General features: G+C 38.1%; 1 protein-coding gene across 1 annotated transcript in view; it reads right to left on the bottom strand.

Moving 5' to 3' along the window:
- CSMD1 (CUB and Sushi multiple domains 1) overlaps nt 1–17,634 on the bottom strand; it is a 2,474,714-nt gene that overhangs the window by 2,100,909 nt on the left and 356,171 nt on the right. Inside the window, exon 3 of the mRNA XM_019520340.1 lies at nt 3,980–4,092. Within this exon, the coding sequence (XP_019375885.1) occupies nt 3,980–4,092 (113 nt within the window). The remainder of the gene's footprint in view (nt 1–3,979; nt 4,093–17,634) is intronic.

Here is a 17,634-nt window from a genome sequence, read left to right as displayed (position 1 = left end):
GTATGACCCCGGCACCTGTTCCTGCTGAGGGCAGGGGATCAGACCTGATGATCTGTTTATGTCCCTTCTGACCCTAAGTACTATGATACTATGGTGGTGAGGAAGGGAGGGAGTGAGGCTGGGATTATGAAATGAGCTGGGGAGGGGGAGTGTGGGGAGGCTGATGGATCTCTGCAGGTGGGGAAGGGGGTTGTCACATTGTGCGGGAATTGAGGGGCTAAAAGTATCCCAGTAAGGGTTGGGAGGGGAGTAGAAATAGTGCATCCCAAGGGCTGGGGTGAGCAGCTGGGCTTTCCCAGCCCCAGGGCTGTGCTGTGAATATGTCCATGTGTTCCTGAGATCAAGTTAATCCTGTCCAAGTTCAGGTTAACCCAATTTCAATCTAAGTTAGTGCACCTTCTTTTCTGAAATAATTTAAATTAGGCATGCCATCTTTGGGGCTATTTAAACCCTCTGAATGCCTGCACATTTAGGCATTTCCATCAACCTAATCCTGGTTACTTCAATATATAGATAATGTCTGTACATACCCTATACTTTAAAGTAGCCTCTCTCAAAGGCTGTGTCCTTGGAGAACACTGTCACATGGTACAGGTTAGATTAGCACACAGTCAAAGAATGGAATAATTTCATGGAAACATCACCTCTATTTTCCAAAATGGAAACTGAGAACAGCAGATAATTTGATCTGATATAAACATTGATTATAATCCATGTTGTAACACCAAATTTTCTTCCTGATCATATTTAAAATAGTTCTGCTATTTATGTACTTATATGCAAATGATCCATTGTAATATTTTTAAAATTTCACAAGAATAAAATTTAGATCTTACATCAAATGACATATACTATTCAGAAGAAAGACTGGCTAGTTGCAAGGCAGGAAATACTGCTAGCTATGCAGTTGCACAATAAGAAGCCTCCAAGAATGTGGAACATTCATAGCAACAAATTCCTCTACCCTGTCACTTCACAACTGCTGATCTATGGATTCATCAGACCCTATCAATTCCATTGCAAAATTTCTTAGTTAAAACACCATAAAGCTGGAAGAACTATGCCTGTGAGTTCAGTAAGGCAAAACTGATTCTTTCTGCCTTCAAGACTGTTATCGAGACCTATTTGTTATCTTTGAAGTCTGCAAGATAACTGTTGCTGAATTTCTCCAAAAGGGATTTTCCCTCTAGTATCATTTAAAATAATGATCTTTTCCCATATTTCTGTTGTCCAACCAACTTTAGAAAGAGTTACTTCACATTTTATGATTTCTAAATATCATTTTTTGAACTCTCAGGGCTTGAAAATATGACAGTCAACACTGAGCAGGAACTTAAACTACCCTAGAAAACCCAGTGAAGCAACTCATTGTCAATATATAATATTCCCCCAGCTACTGCTGTATGGTTCTTGCCACAGACATAGTTTGCAGCTTATTGCACTGGAAGGTAGCAGTCACTTTTTGTCTAAGATGATTCTTTCCCCCTAAATTTTGAGCTGAATTTAATACCCATGAACAATGCCAGATTTACAGCACTAAATCTGAAGAACTAAAATGTTGTTTTACCAGGGAGTGGCACCGTCTATGTCAAGGTTAATTACAGCCCTTCCTGCTGGGGTTTTACAAGAAAGTAGGCCACCAAGAAGTGTCATTATATTACAGCCTGTGGCTCTGTGCATGTGTTCCTAGCAGACAGTCAAGAGAAGTTCCTTTGAATTCTTGACTCTGAGTCTCAATAGAAAAAGCAGACAGCTCATTTAGCATAAAAGGATGAGATAGGCTACTGTGTGCTGTTGCTGGAAAGGAAGGGATGCACAGGGTATGAAAAGATCAGCTCCAAGCTGCAGCATCATAGTGCAGCTTCTGGCAGGTTTTGATGCTTCCATTTTATTCACCTAGAAATACAGCCAATGAAGACTGTACAGTGGTACTGATATCTTTGCTCTCTCTCTATCTCCAAAGTTTATTACTATGGATTAACAGTGGCACCTCTTTACTGGAGATTACTATGGAAAGAGTGCTACTGTAGATGGCTGGACAACTCAGTAGGCTTGTCCAATCAAATTAGAAAAGGCTGATATAACATAGTTATTATAATACTGGTAACTGATGATTTCTCATCTATGCCAGTGCTTCTTAGCCTCTTGTCTTCATTCATGCTTATGCCCTGAGTCTCAGCCTGAGTGAACACCAAAAATACCAGTCTGATATGGAAAATCATTTATTATTAATGAAATAGTGCAAGTCAGTAATAAAGCCCATCAGGGACTATGCAGAAATGCATAGGATAAATGTTCCAGGAGTAATTATACTTTTGAAAATGTTGAAATAATTTAGATACCCAATAGACTTAGGCACTTCAAACATTTTTACCCACTGCTCTACCATATTTACTTCCATACTACTTACACCTTTCCCCCCACCAAACCAGACCTTTATATAATTGTGGTGTGCATCTAAAGCAGGGAAGATTAATTCTGCACTAGACTTGAAGCACTGTGATGCTATAATAAGTCTGGAATGAGATCCAATTCTCTCCCAGCCCAGTGGAATGCACTCTTCAAGGTCACGGTTAATTTTAACCTGGTCCCCAAAAGCTGCTGTCAATTTGGCAATGGTTCTGACAGGGTTAGAGCTATGATTCTGAATCTATATCTACAAAGCAAGTAACTTTACCCTTCCTGTATCAGCTAGTATTCAACCACTTCAAACCACTCGCTGCAGCAACTTAAGATTCTGATAAAATAATTTCCTCTTCCTTCTGCCTTCCCAAAACAAGCTGCATATCATATCTGGCAGCATGTGTTATGCAAGAAAAAAAAGTGTTCCATAAAACTTTCCAGACTATAACAAATATGGAATTCCAAGGTCAAAACAATTCTGACATACTAGATTTGCCCTCCTACTCACCTCACTTTCTTGCAATACAGCAGCAACTGCTTATCAACAATATTTTCCCTGGGAACATTTTTCCTATCATGTCAATACTTTCAGATGATACTCCCTATAACAGCAACAGTTGTTTAGAAGCTACAAATCATTAAAGACATGGACACATTGCTATTAGTGGGCATCAAATGTAGTACAGCTGATAAATAATCCAACTGTCCCCAATTTTTCTGAAATAGACTCCTTTTTCTGTTAACTAAACTGTTTGGTAAAGGCAGCTAAGTAAAAGGGGACCAAAGCTTGAGTTTCTTGTAACCTTAACTTTGTAGAGACTGACATTTCTCCAGTTCTTTTTTTTTTAAAGGCCCCTGAAAGAATCATAGGCACTCAAAATCCACCTAAACATTCAAGTCAGGATTTTAAGCAATTTACTTTGTACCTTTCATACCATACACAAATGGAAAATTCAGAGATACAAAAAGGGGAATTCTGTATGATTCAAAACAATTATGGAGAAAGTACTGCTCCTATTTTAAAATAATAATAATTAGAATAAAGTAGATAATAGAAGACCTAAAATCCTTGATCTTATGAGATTCTCAAATTTTGTTTACCATCTTTCATACTGACTCATTATCTTACTTTTGTCATGTAGCCAAATCATCCTCATACAAATTTGCAAGACCAGTTAGTATGCAACTGATTTACCCTCTTCTCCCCACAAACCAGGCAATGTTAAAATACATTGCAAAATATAACTTTTTCAAGAAATGCTAAAACTTGATGCAATTCAAAACCCACTTTTGGAAACTTATCTAAAACTAGTAACACATTCAAGAAAAAATCTTGAATTATTTATTATGTGCAAAATTTCAAAATAAAAAGATACTGAAAATACAAAGTACCTCAGTTACTCATAAATATAAGAGTATAAGAAACAGAAAGACTATTTCATGTTTGCACTAAACACTAAACAGTGGAAATTGAGGTTCACTTGCCAGTTCAAAACCCACATACAGAATCCCAGCCACATGAGGATTTGCCATAACTCTCCGTTTAATTTACAGGAAAAAACCAAGCATATCTTACCTTCATAAATAGCTTTGAAACCTTGAGCACTAACAGCAAAATCTGTAGTAAAACAAAGGGTGAGGATAGACCCTGTGCTCACAATAGATGAAGGCAGCTGAAATCCAGACAACCTGCAGAATAAAAAAAAAACATAAATAATAAAATAAATATAACGTGTAGTGTGGGGTAATCATAGACATCAAAAGTATACAATGTGTGTACCATGTCAAATGGTAAGCTGCAGAATATCAAATGAAACAGCCATCTATCTGAAAGGCTATCATTTTACATTTTTCCATTCCTGTACTATCTCCAAACACTCCTTGCATGTACCAATATATAACATGATGATTTGGCTAGACCTTGTTTGACCCTCAGATTCTTAAACATACAAGGGTAGAAAAATAAATTCTACTTACAGCTTTTTCAAGATTAAGAATTTTACATCCCTCCCTCCCTTTTCCCCCACATCTTCAAACAGATTTTGTATCTTTCCCAAATGATTCTCTGTTCTCACCTCCATACCTTGAAAAATTCATTAATCCCCCTGGCCATATTCACTTTATGTTGTCCATATTGTTCCCTACATTAAAGACTATAGTTATGCCACTGTGGTTAGAGAGAAGGCCTTAGGCTAAAGGAAGAAAATGATTGTAAATTTATTTTCTGTGGTTGTCTGGTGAGCAGAAAGACTAAAATGCAGCAAAATCTTCAAATGGATTGGGAGTTCCTTCTTACATAAACTCTAGATTATGATACAGAAAATGACAACACTGAACTCCAAACCCCCGAGACAGTGAGCAGTAGCAGGCATAGACTCTAAGGGTGCCTGTACACAAGCAGCAAAGCTGCTCTGACATGCTCGATTAATCAAGTCTGTTGGAGCATGGTAGTTACCATGCTCCAGCAGACTCCCATGTCACATGTGTCAGTGTACACTTGCTAAAAAATAGTGGCAGTGTTGCTTTAACTAAAGTTTGTTTGATGAGGTTTAGTTAAAGCACCCCCACTGCCATTTTTCAGCATGGGGACGCTGATACACGACACTCCTGGCACTTTAATTAGAGTTGCTCTTGGAACTGCTCTAATTAAAGCCCACCACCACCCTGCAGAGCACATGTACAAATGTCCTAAAACACTGACAGTAGGACATGATAATGATTAGTAGATTCTTCCCTTTTTGTTCTCTAAATATTTCAAGGTGACAGGTATACTTTTGCCCTTAAATGTTCTCGGAGAAGGATAATATATTATTTTGTTGACACTGGCTGAATTTCATATTTTCCTGTGGCATACCCACGGACTCCATCTTGTCACCTTTCCTGTTCAATGTGTATATAAGGTCAATGGGTCAGATTGTCAAGAGATTTAGAGAAAGGTGCCATCAATATGCAGATGACATCAGCTCTACCTCTTCTTCTACTCTGGAACCCAGCCCTTCAATCTCAGTCCTAGTGCCTTTCTGCAACTAGGGACTGGATGTGGATGAACCAATTAAAACTGAATCTACATAGAATAGGAATGATGATGGTGGGTAGATGGTGGGTTGTACTGAGCCACCTATCATAGATTGGGTTCAGCCTCCCCTTGTCACTCAGGTTCACAACTTAGAGGGGTTCCTAGATCTTCAAGTGGTGGTTGTGGCTAGGAACGCTTTTCATCAACTCCATCTGGTGAGAAAGTTCTTTCAGAATCTGATCTGGTCACTATCATTCATGCCTTCATAACCTCAAGGCTAGACTACTGCAATCCACTCTACACAAAGCTGCCCTTGAAAACCATCCAAAAGTTGCAATTGGTACAGAATGTGGTAGCTAGCCTTCTGACGGGGCTGGGTCACCAGAAAGCACATAACTCTAGTGCTTCAGCATCTGCACTAGCTCCCACTAGCTTTCCAGGTGCAATTCAAGGTGCTAGTTTTGACCTTCCAGGCCCTAAACGGCCTGGGCCAAACATGCCTAAGGGACCCTGAGATGCTGTTTACTGGGTTTAATGCATTTTGCTTTGTTTTGTTTTGGGGTTTTGTTTTTTTTTACTTAAATTGCTTTTCTTGTTTTCACATTTTTTTTCATTGTTCTGTTTCTCTTACTGTAAGCCCTCCTGATACTTTTTTGGGAAAAGTGACATGCAAACTGCATACATACATGTATACTTGCATTTTTTTAGCCAGTTGCACAATATTGACCACCCAGTAATCCAGTATCAGCCTGCTGATTCCCCCCTCGTCTCTCCCACTTTCAAACAGTTTTAAATAGAACGTCCCATTATGTCTAGCTGAAATCAGATGTCTAGTCATCTGTTAAGATAATTTATCTACCTAGATTTTAGTGAGTTCTTTTGTTCATTGGTCTAGACATCTGGTTCTGTAGTACTGATCCAATTGCTAATGCTTAATAAATAGACACTAACAACTTTAAAGTGATTGTTCAGTGGAATAATTCTGACTTATTAATAAAGTTAAAGGAATTAAATATCTTGTTATAACCTCTATCAACAGTGAAATCAATGTTCTGAAGTTCCTGAATATGACCTATTTCTCCCTACAACAGTGGGTCTCAACCTTTTTTTTTTCCTGCAAACCAACATGGGAGTGGGATGGGGGACATGGAACCAGCTGCCTCCTTCCTGGGGCTGTCCCACCCCCCAGCTTTAACCTGGCATGTGCCTGCTGTCTGTGGAAGCTGCTCACCTAAGCAGACAGACAGGGATCCAAGTGGGGGGCTCGTGCCATGACCCGGCAGCCAACCCTTCGTGGCCTGGTACCAGGCAGTGGCCTGGTGGTTGGGAACTTCTTTTATACAGTAACATGCCAAAACATTAATAAGACAGGTATGGGAACAAAAATGTTAGAGATAGAAGTTTTAAAATCCCTTAATATATAGGGAAAGTGGCTCTATGAAATAGTGCTGGATATACTTCTTCTTGTCATTTTGAAAGAGACAATTTGATGAAAATACTGTGAAATACTAATCTTTCCCTTCAGTGAAAACGGTTTTAAAAGGTTGAATTTTAGCTCTAGCCCGTAAAAATATTGTTTGTCTAGACCTTTGAATACCTTACTGGCCAAATCCAGTACTTCTTAAAATGTTAAAAAGTAACATTCATGGGAAAAGTCACATTAGCCCCATAAAAGAATAAAACAAGTCAAGCTGACCTAATGGCTTCACAGCACATAAGAGGTCTAAATATGAGAGCAAGAAATTCATCTTTAGTGAGCAATTTAGAAATTGCAGATTATGTAAATGACATAATGAGGCTTAACCATTCCTCAGATACCTTATGATGAGAGAATTACATTTTAATAGATTTCAAAGAAGGAGAAAAATCTCCTCTTATATTTCAGCCACCTTGTACCCTCACCAAAGGTGGAGGATGTGGGTACATCTTGGAAGAAAAGATATGCATAGTTCTGCATATGCACCCCATACTGTATATAATCTATGAATCCTAGCAGAAGACTGTTGCAAGGTTTGGAAAAGAAGAATGTTGTATTCCTGCTACTCAATGAACTTCTGGGAGAAAAATGCTTTTAAAGACATTTAAAAAGAAAACTGCAATGGAAACACTCAAATATTCTTACAAAGGTGGCAAGATTTAAATACATAGCTAAAAAGAACAGATATGTTCAGCGCATCCTCTTAAAATAGTTACTTTCTTACAAGTTAAAGAGGCTAAATAAATACTAGCCTTTATAGCAAAGTAAACTCAAGCTGTAACTAAGAGTTGCATGTGACGAGTACCATTTAAAACCAAGAGCCCCTCAAAAGTTGTGGTCCTTTTGAGTTGGCCTGCTCATTAGGTAGTATAGTTTAAATACTATTCTGTATCAATTACAAAGTTTGAAATCCTAAATAATTACTGAATTTAGTGGATTTACTGCAACTTTCCATATTATTCATCCCAGCTCTGTTTATGGAATGTTAGAAACAAAAGCTAGCTGGGAAGCTCTGTCTCCATGCTTAAATGCCTCTATAGCCAAGAAAATAAATATGATTAAAGTTACAAGCAATATGTTGGATAAAACATTCTTCACAACTGGATAAATGTATATGAAACATATATTTTATTTATCTTTAATGAAATACCTACACCCTTCATGATTTAATGAATCATCATGATTTAACATAAGCATGCCTTATTTTACTGTATTCCAAAAGAGAGACCTAACAGTTATATTTGTGACATCAAATTATACTAAAAACCATATTCATTTGTAATTGGTCCCACTACTTTTAAAACTAAAGCAATTTAAGCATGGATAATGAATATAGGTCCATAAATCCTTATTTATTTATTTATTTAAATCATGGGAATATTTAGAAGCACTGTGTGGAGGAAAATAATGAGACCTTGTTTTAAAAAGGAAAAAGAAAGCAACCCACCCCCCAGCAAAAAAACAACTAAACAAAAAAACCCTATAATACTATGATGCTTTAATGCTTTTTAACATACGTAGAAGAAATGGTTTTTCTAAGCTAAACTGACCTGAGTTGTAATAAACATTTTACAGGACTTTTTCTCTTTGACCAATTCAAATTCATGATGCTTTACGACCTTCATACTAGTAAATATGGTTTGACTAAATCTAAGTGGAATGAAAAAATGCCACCTAAATTCTATTAAGTAATGCTGAGAAAGGGGAAAACAGATGACTTGTTCTCTACAATAGGGAAGATATAGAAGTAGAGGAGAACAGAGACTTGGGAAACTTTAAGAAAGGATAATTGATATGTAAAAATTATTGTATGTTTTCTCTGTCCTCTCATGAAAATATATACACAAAAGTGCAAGCATACACACATCCAATTATTAAACGAATATTAAAAAATGGAATCAGAACTCTTACCCTCCCTATGCAGGTAGTCTATTCTCAGGGACTCTGAAAATAAAACACATTCTCTACCCCTCACCTTCATCCGAAAGAACCTTGCTTCTCAGATATACAGAAATGAGGGAGAAAAAAGCAAACAATCCCAGGACACCAAAGAACGCTACAAATATCAAAAAATCAGACACTGGTAACAAGAAAGAGAGGCAGAATTTTTGTTCAAGGCAGAGGTCTCTAACCTTTTTAAGTAGGAGATCACCTTTGACATTTAAAAGGAACCCAAGATCTACTGTACGTCACTGCCACCTCCCACCCTCCGCCAGCAGGTAAGTCTGTGGGGAGCGGGGGGGAGGCAGGGAGGGTGCAGATCGAGGTAGAGGGAGAAAAAAAATCTTTTTATTTGAGGGCATACCTCCCCAGCAGGTAGGTCCCACCTAGCTGGGGCCCCACTTGACTTACCCCTGCTCCTGCCTCTGCGACACTGTCCCTCACAGTGGGGGCCTTAAACTATCCCCTGCCCCTTTCCTCCCACATGGACTGGCCTGCTGGGCTGAGGCATGCATGTGCCTGCACGTGGGCAATCAGCCCCCCTCACCCCGGCTCAGAGTGACTCCAAGAAGCTCCAAGATCTACCGCAAAATGCTCCAAGAACAACCAGTGGATCGAGATCCACTGGTTGATGACCACTGGTTTAAGGCATGCGGAGGTACATTTACATTAGTAGTCCAGGGAATGAAACCATTAACTCTTTAATATTGTAGCTATATAGTTGATGCCCATAAATTATTGGGACCATTCTGTAAGATAGCACGTTAAGAGAAAAAAATCAACTTGGATATGTTAGTGCACCCTCAAAACAGAAGAAAACTGAGGCAAAATGTACGGTCTGCATGAGAGAGAGCTCAGTAGGTATGTTACAGCTAAAGCTTTTTTTCCCCTCCATAACTAGATGAAAGCTAAAAGAGGGAATAGTCATCTGATTTGAACTTCAGTGTGCTGTTCAGTCCTAAATATTTTAGACAATCACATCTGCTTCTGCCTGAATAGAAAATTGCCAGTTTTTCTCTTTCTGATATAACCTCTGTCTAGTTTGCACCTATTCTTGTAGAAGATTACAGTCCTAGTCCTTCCCACCCCCTCCATTCCTTTTACTAGCCCTCATACCTAGCTAAACCTCATACTTCAACCTCTTTGTATGAAAACTGAAGGAGAGTTTCAGTTTGAAAAGCTAGAGTTTCCTAACTGTCATTTACAAATCCTAACTTTGGAAGCTAAAGCATGTTAGGAAAACTACCATTGCTTCACATGGCGCTAAATACTATGTAAGCAAGATATTAATATTTCTATCCCTCAACAAAGTAAACCAAATTAAATTTTATAATGCAGTTCGGCTCTGAAAAATGGCTACATAAATATAGCTACATCTTAGCTCTACTCCTTCTGTATATCACATCTTAGTCACTTTTGTGGTAAAATCACATTTTATTGGTCTTCATTTGTACTAGTCTTACACAGCCAATAGAGCAAAAAGCAAAAAGATGGATCCTGCTGACTTACTATTAAAAAGAAAAAGAAATTACACTGCTTACTTGGTTCCAATTGCTCACACCTGTACAAGTACACTGTTGACAGTAGCTTTGCCTAGCTGTCACCAAGGGCATAATTTGAACTGTGTGCAGTTCTCTTGCAGAGATAACACTGAGGGCCTATTTTGATCTACAGAAGCTTTATTCCTAGGGTCAATTCTTGAGGAGAGAAAGCTGCTTGACTGTCAGATCCCAGGTTGAGTTTGACTGGTTGGTAGTTCAGTGGGGGAAAACAGGACTGAAATAAAGGGAAAAAATGTGACAGTATTTGGGAGAGAACTGTCCATAAGCTAAGGTCTCCCCTTTTCAGATAAAAAAAAATATGATGACACTTACTGCAAAGCCATGAAAGCATTTAAAATATACTAAAGGTGGTTTTGGTGGGTTCCATATGCTTGGCTCCCCCACACTAGGGTTTAGAAACACCAAACTAAATTAAAACATGAGGATTTCAGTTCTTAGTGTCAAGTATCTTTTTTTTCTTTTAAAGGAAATCTGTTTTTCTATAAAACTAACTTTTGCAAATGAAAGCTTGAAACGATGACTTTAGTGTAACCAAGAAAAGCAGTAGGGTTTATAGATGACTACTAGCCTGGGAAGAGAAGCAGTTGCCAGTGCCTGGGAGCTGGGGCTTATGAAAGAAGTTTGTGTGGGGAGGGGAGGCAAATAGCCTGGTGGGGAGAGCTACTACTGTTTTGGAAACAGGAAATGGCTATCTGATTTTGGGACTTTCAAGCTTAGGGGCTGAGTACAACTGGATTCCCATTACCTCCACTTTCTATAGGCCTTGAAGGGAAGACCCTTTCTAGCACTATAGTTCAACTACTGAAATTATCTTGTTAGTCCTACTAATTTTGGGAAGCTATTTGTGGATTTGAGCTGTGTTGCTGGAATCTGTAAGGTTGGCCTGCTTGTGGTGGACCAGATCAAGATGCAGCCACTTTTAAGGTTTTTTTCCCTACAAACACTGGTAAAACTCACTCCTTTTAAGAAAGGAAAAAATAAAAGGAGGAGTGGGAGATATCATTCTGATCTCTGGATAGATTAACAAAATAACAAGAGTTATAAATGGAAATGTGTACCTGAGGACAGGGCTTTCTTGTTCCACATTTTCCTCTGCTTTCTGTGCTCACAATGACACTTTCTCACCTCTTCCCATGTAGTTACAGGGCAGGTAGGCCTGTCTAAATCATGTATAGTGACCAGTATCTCATCATCTCCATCAGTAGACTCACACTAATTAGTGCCTTTTCTTAAGATCCATGTGATAATATGGAAACATTTCAGTTTCTTTTTATAAAGTTTCTCACTCTCATGGATATGGAAAAAAATCTTGAAAACATGAACTTCAAGTGATAGAAAAGGCAAATGAATCCACACAATTTTGTATTTATATTAACATAGTATATAATTGGATATAATAGCATTATACCAAGAGTAACACATAATTAAATCATATATATATATATATATTTAAATGTCATTATTTTAATCCAGTCCGGATGGGGTTGTATGGGTTGAGTCATGATTTTGAATCCCTTGACAATAAAAGACAACTAATCCAGTGTAGGACTGTTTCCAAGGACTATTCAAGGTAAATAATAATTATATCACCTTAAATGACTACATTAATCAGGTTATTCATAGGATTCAAGGGAGATTTCATCCACCAAATAATGGGCTGACTTTGGTCTTAGGTTGCATATATCATCCATTGCACCCATTTCAGTAGATTTCCCAAACAGATATTGTGGAGATGCACAGAAGGGAATCTACTGAACTTGAAGCTCACTTTTCCTTGTTTTTCTTTATTTTAAGATGGTCCACTTAGGACACACATTTTATCCCCTATTCCTTTGTGATGTGGTAAAGCCTGTGTCTTTTATCTCCTATTCCTTTGTCATGTGGTAAAGCTTGTGTCAAAAAGAAAGGTTTTGTGCAGAGGTGTAAACCATACCTACTTCCTACTTAATATCTCATGGAAGTGTGTTCCTCATATGAATCCACCTTCAGTGAAAAAGTAGTATCACTCCTTTGCAGACATTTTGGCCAGGCCTTCATAAGCTACATTCACCCACAAAACTCATCTGTCTTCACAGAGGGCAAATACAAATGTGTGACTGCACAGTTGCTAGCCTCTGCATCAGGTTAATTGACTTGCCAGTTTCACCAAGGACTTTTGATAAAAGAATTTCTAAGACACGTATAATATTAAAGTTGAGTTATAGATAGATAGAAACAACCTGAGGTACTTCAGCAGTACTTGAAGAGGACAAGAAACTCAAGGAGACCTGGAATGTGTATACAATTATTTGGCTACATACGTTTCGAATGAGTGAAATTCATTGACCCTCCTCACACATAACGACAACAATGTTGAAAGAGTTCTAAGAATAAAATCCTTCCTTTCTATAGCACTGCATAATGCCTAATGAAGAAGTAATTATCTAATGTTTCCAAAAGTGGTACTGTGCTTGAGTGTAATAAGCCCATTTAGTCATGTACATACATTTCCCCAGGTAATTGCATTTCTAAGGAATAAAACATTACTTCTAATGAAACACAGATATTAGACTGTATGTACTTTAACTTCTTTGTTAAAACAGACCTTGTGATTGCTGAAAGAAAAAAGGAAATAACATTCCATTCTCAAACTGAGGAAGATGAAAGAATGTAAAAACGCAAATCCTTTTTAGTAAAAACAAAACAAAATAAAGAAAAGCTATTAGCAATCATTCCTGTCATTCAGTTTGTCCCAGTGTCTATGCACAAGAAGTGGCACAGAAATGCAGTTAACTGAAAGCACAGTGATTATGGAATGTATGAATTTAATATATCCTCAGAAGACATCCGACTCTTATGCAGAAAAATAAATTTCACACAAGTTTTATATTAGCCTGTTCAGTGTTGATAAATGTGAAACTTTAACAGTTGTATCAACTACATGAAGTTGTCATTTAGGATCTTTGGACTGAGTATACAGTTTTTAATCCTGTACTTTTATGAGATTTAATATTCAGCATATTAGGTATTATTTTTCTTCTTAATATACATGAGATACTTTACTGTGGAGCTGACTAATTAGCTATCCAGTAAAGCATCACCATCTACACATACAGCACTATTAGACCACAGTTAACTAATTAACTGCATTTCAGGATAGTACTTCCCAACACAGATTATTTTACAGCAGAGTAGTTACGTGTGGCAAAATGCATATGCAGACGGTGACAGAGGTGGCAGGGCACAAGGATAGTACCGCACCTAGACTCCCAGTGGCCCCAGGTGAACTTTTAGTATCAGGCCTCAATTTTGCCAGAGCTAATGATAATAACAATCACTATTTTCACTATTTTCAGGCCCCCTTGCTGTCTGAGCCCCAGGCGGCCACCCGGTCCGCCCATGCCTGTGTCCAGCCCTGCACATGGGTGTTACACTGCCAGGCTGCCTGCCAGCTAGCCCCACACTGTAGCACCCTCATGCCCCAGCCAGTCTCTCCACAGCACAATGAGGTGGGGGAGGAAGCAGCTCCTGGATGGCAGACTGACCGCCCCCATGGTCCCTGCCAGCCAGGGCTGCACCACCCCAGCTCGGTGTGCTGCAGTCCCAGGTGGAAGTGTAAATCCTGAGACTGGGAGCAATAAACTCTGGCATGAACTGCACCAGAGTTTATTGTGTCACATTATATTGCATGTAGCCCATTGAAGAACTAGTTTTAATGTAACTGATTCAAGAGATGATAAGTTATCAAATCCCCCTCAGTCTTCTCTTCTACAGAGTAAATAATCCTACTTCTATCAGCCTTTCCTCCTAAGTCATGCTTCCCAAACCTATTTATTCTCTTTCTTTTGTATTTATGTATGTGGGTATGTATACTTATACTATACACCCAATAAGAGAGAATTATTATTATTCCTGAAAAAAATATTTTAAAACAAGTGCAGCTATTAATGGTACATTGAAATATGTTGAGGAGGCAAAAATCTGGCTTCCCATTTTGGGCTTAACTGGAAATGAGTCTAGAAATATATAATAAATAAGGAGAAGCTGGAGAATATATTTGAGATACCCAATAATATTGCTAGGTTTGAAATGTTCATTAGGAATGAAGAAGAAAGAACATCAGCAATATCACTATGCAAGAGATCCGCTTTCTATTCCCAATTATGCTTTATTGCCTCCTAATGACAAGAACAGGGAGGACTACAAAAGTGTGCTCTATGTAAATGCACCTTATTTTATACATAATTTATCACATCAAAGAGTTAACTTTGTATGCTTGGTGAAACAAGCACTTATCATTTGAAATTCAATTTAGACTACCTACAAATATTTGGCTACAGGAGAGACCATTCACATGTATGACACTCATTTGCAAATGATTTTGAAGATGAAAGAGGTTTGTTTTAAATAACTCTTTTACAGAAAACCATATCTCAGCTATTGGTGGATTGCTCTCTTTCATGCATCTTTAAATATTGGAGTGTACAGTGTATGCACAACAATGATTGTTCTGCTAGAATACAGTGTCATTTTGTGTAATTGTGATCTCTTGTCATTCTGCTGGATCTAAAACATGAAAGTTGCATTTAAAAAGACTGTTGTCAAATTCCTAAAGAAAACAACATATCAACTGTTAAGCACCCTACTCCCCCCGCATTATTCAAAGGGTTTGTGGGAAGTCCTGCAGATTTTCTTGTGTTTGGTTTAGTGCTCTAGCATGTGTGGTCTTGTTGAAAAGCCAGCGTTATGCTGCACTCATTTATGTCATTTTTATCTCTGTATGGATTGTATTACACTATCTGCATATATATGTATGATTTTGGTCATGGTTTAGCCAAATGAAATGTGGGGTACATACTTAAGGAAAAGGGGGTAGGAGAAACTGCTGAGGATCTCTTGCCATTGTACTACTAGGGCAAGGACAGTTGCCATTTCCAACACAGGCTGAAGGGGCTACTGCTGACATGGGTACCTTCAGTATTACCTGCCTATAATGGGAAAGAGCCTTACAATAGGTATGGCATCTTGAAGTAATGAAACATCAGCTAGAAGTCCAGCTGCCTGTGGCAGAAACAAAATCGATAGAGGAGACTCATGAGGAATACAACAATTTTGGGAGGGGGCTGTCTTAGAGGTATTTATGGAGCTATCTGGAAGATAAACATGAACTTTAGATTCTTCCAGGCTTTAGCGGGGTCTGGGTCCACCATGGTCAGGACTGCCAAGATCTGCAATAAGATGGGTCTCTGAAAATAATGGCAAGACTTTTGGAAGGACTAGATCATAGTCAGATGAAAAGGTAAGAAACCTTAAGTGGTCTTTTTGTTCTGTATCCAAGCTTATGGTCATTTTTTCTCATATCATTCTGTCCTTTTATATAATAATTCCTTATTTTGTCTCCTTACTGTGGTAAGGAGTGATCTCATGGCAAGTGATATTCCAGGCTAATCCATCCTATGAAAAGGAGGACCTATTATTCAAAGAGAAGTCACTTAGAGATGTGTAGCAGCTGTGAAGTCTGATCTCAGGTGGTAGACCAAGACTTGCAGGGATAAGAAGTAATCCCAGGGCAAACCTTCGTCTGTTTCTTTGAGCAAGCAGTGCACTAGCAGGAAGAAACCTGGGGTTCCAGCAGAGGCATTTTATGCTGTATAGAAAACAAGTTTTCAAGGGTGTGTAATTACAAAATGCTCACTGAACATTGATTTCATAACATTATCACATATAGCCAGCAGTATGATAAAATAGAAAGAACAAAAAAGAGACAGACTTTGAGGCTCCTACATTGAATTACATTCAATTCACTCGATTTTCTCAGCCTTTAAAATTAAGAATATTAGTAGCAGTGGCAAAAGAACAAATCTGCATGATTGTATGCGAAGGCTTCAATGAGATTTCAAGGTGTTTAGGAGCATACAGGATTTGACTCTTATAGGAAATTGTACAACTATAAAGTTCTCTCTCTCTTTTCCCTGTTAAAAAACAAAAAAGGATTTGAGTGTATAGATCTGCTGACAATTGAAAATTTGCAAGTAAAGAACCAACACAAGATTGCTGAATACTGAGTCTGCAGATCTGGGTATCGGCACCTCTGTCCTCAAATAGTATCATAATAATAACTTGTAATATTTAGAACTGAGTGCTGCACATCTAAGAGTACTTTGGAGGACCAAGAGTCCAATATGAAACAACTTTATTTGCATGCATTTTCATTGTAAAAGGGGGAGGTTGGGGGTGGGGTGAGAGAGTGAGAGGGAAAGGGACAGGGAGAGCGAGCTTGTAAGTAGAGCTAGCCATAACGTTTTCATGAGGCATTTTCTTTTCAGTGAAAGGATCCTGCTAATGAAAATGCTTGTGACAGATGCATATCATTTTAGAAAAAAAATTCTGGAAGTATTTGCAACTATAGAATACAATTTCTGGTTAAAATCAGAGAGCTCCACCTACAGATGGCTTAATAAGGTTTTTTATTATTATTATTTTCTACAAATGAAAACAGTTCAAGCTACAGAGATTGACTTTGTATCACTGTGGTTAGGACAAGTCCCTAGGATAGGAGAGATTCCAGCAGAGCAGGGTTTTTGAACCTAGGGCTTCTACAGTCCAGGTAAGTGTCCTAATCACTGGGCTATTGGCTAGCCTGGGGTAATTTGGTCTTCATTTGTCATAATTGATTTAAAAGGGTTTCATTTTTGTTCCAATACTGTCTAAAACAAATGTTAAAACCTGGGAGCTTTTTACAAAACATAATTCTTGTTGTCTGGAAAAACCTTTCTAAGAGTTTAGTTTGGAACCAGTCAGTAAACACACATCGATTACTTCATCAGTGGAATTTGTGATTTACAAAAAACTGTAAATAAAGTATTACAAGATGCTGGCTATGGTTAGATGATATTAGAGGAATTCCCCATAATGTATCCTGAGAAATAATATACAGAAATCTTATTAAAAGCCCTACATCGGTGGAAAACTGCAAAGGGATAGAAATAAAGTTGTTAGTGTAGCATTGGCTTTTCCTGATTTCTGAGAACCTGAGCAATCTTAATAGTAATTGTTGTGTATATAATATGTTTAACAACAAAATCTAACTGAGCAATGTTGTTCCAAGTTGACTTGTGTGTTGTGTGAATATTCTGTATTTTCAGTGAATTCTCATCTCCCCAGCCCTTTGCCATCGGCTACTAATCTGGAACAAAGCTCAGTCTCAGAAATGTCAAAGGTAATGAAAAAGGGTAAAAATCACAGAAGAGAAAGCT

This window comes from Gavialis gangeticus, unplaced genomic scaffold, assembly GCF_001723915.1.
Source record: "Gavialis gangeticus isolate Ggan-Ray unplaced genomic scaffold, GavGan_comp1, whole genome shotgun sequence".
NCBI classification, from domain to species: Eukaryota; Metazoa; Chordata; order Crocodylia; family Gavialidae; genus Gavialis; species Gavialis gangeticus.
This window is presented reverse-complemented; position numbering and strand designations above follow the sequence as displayed.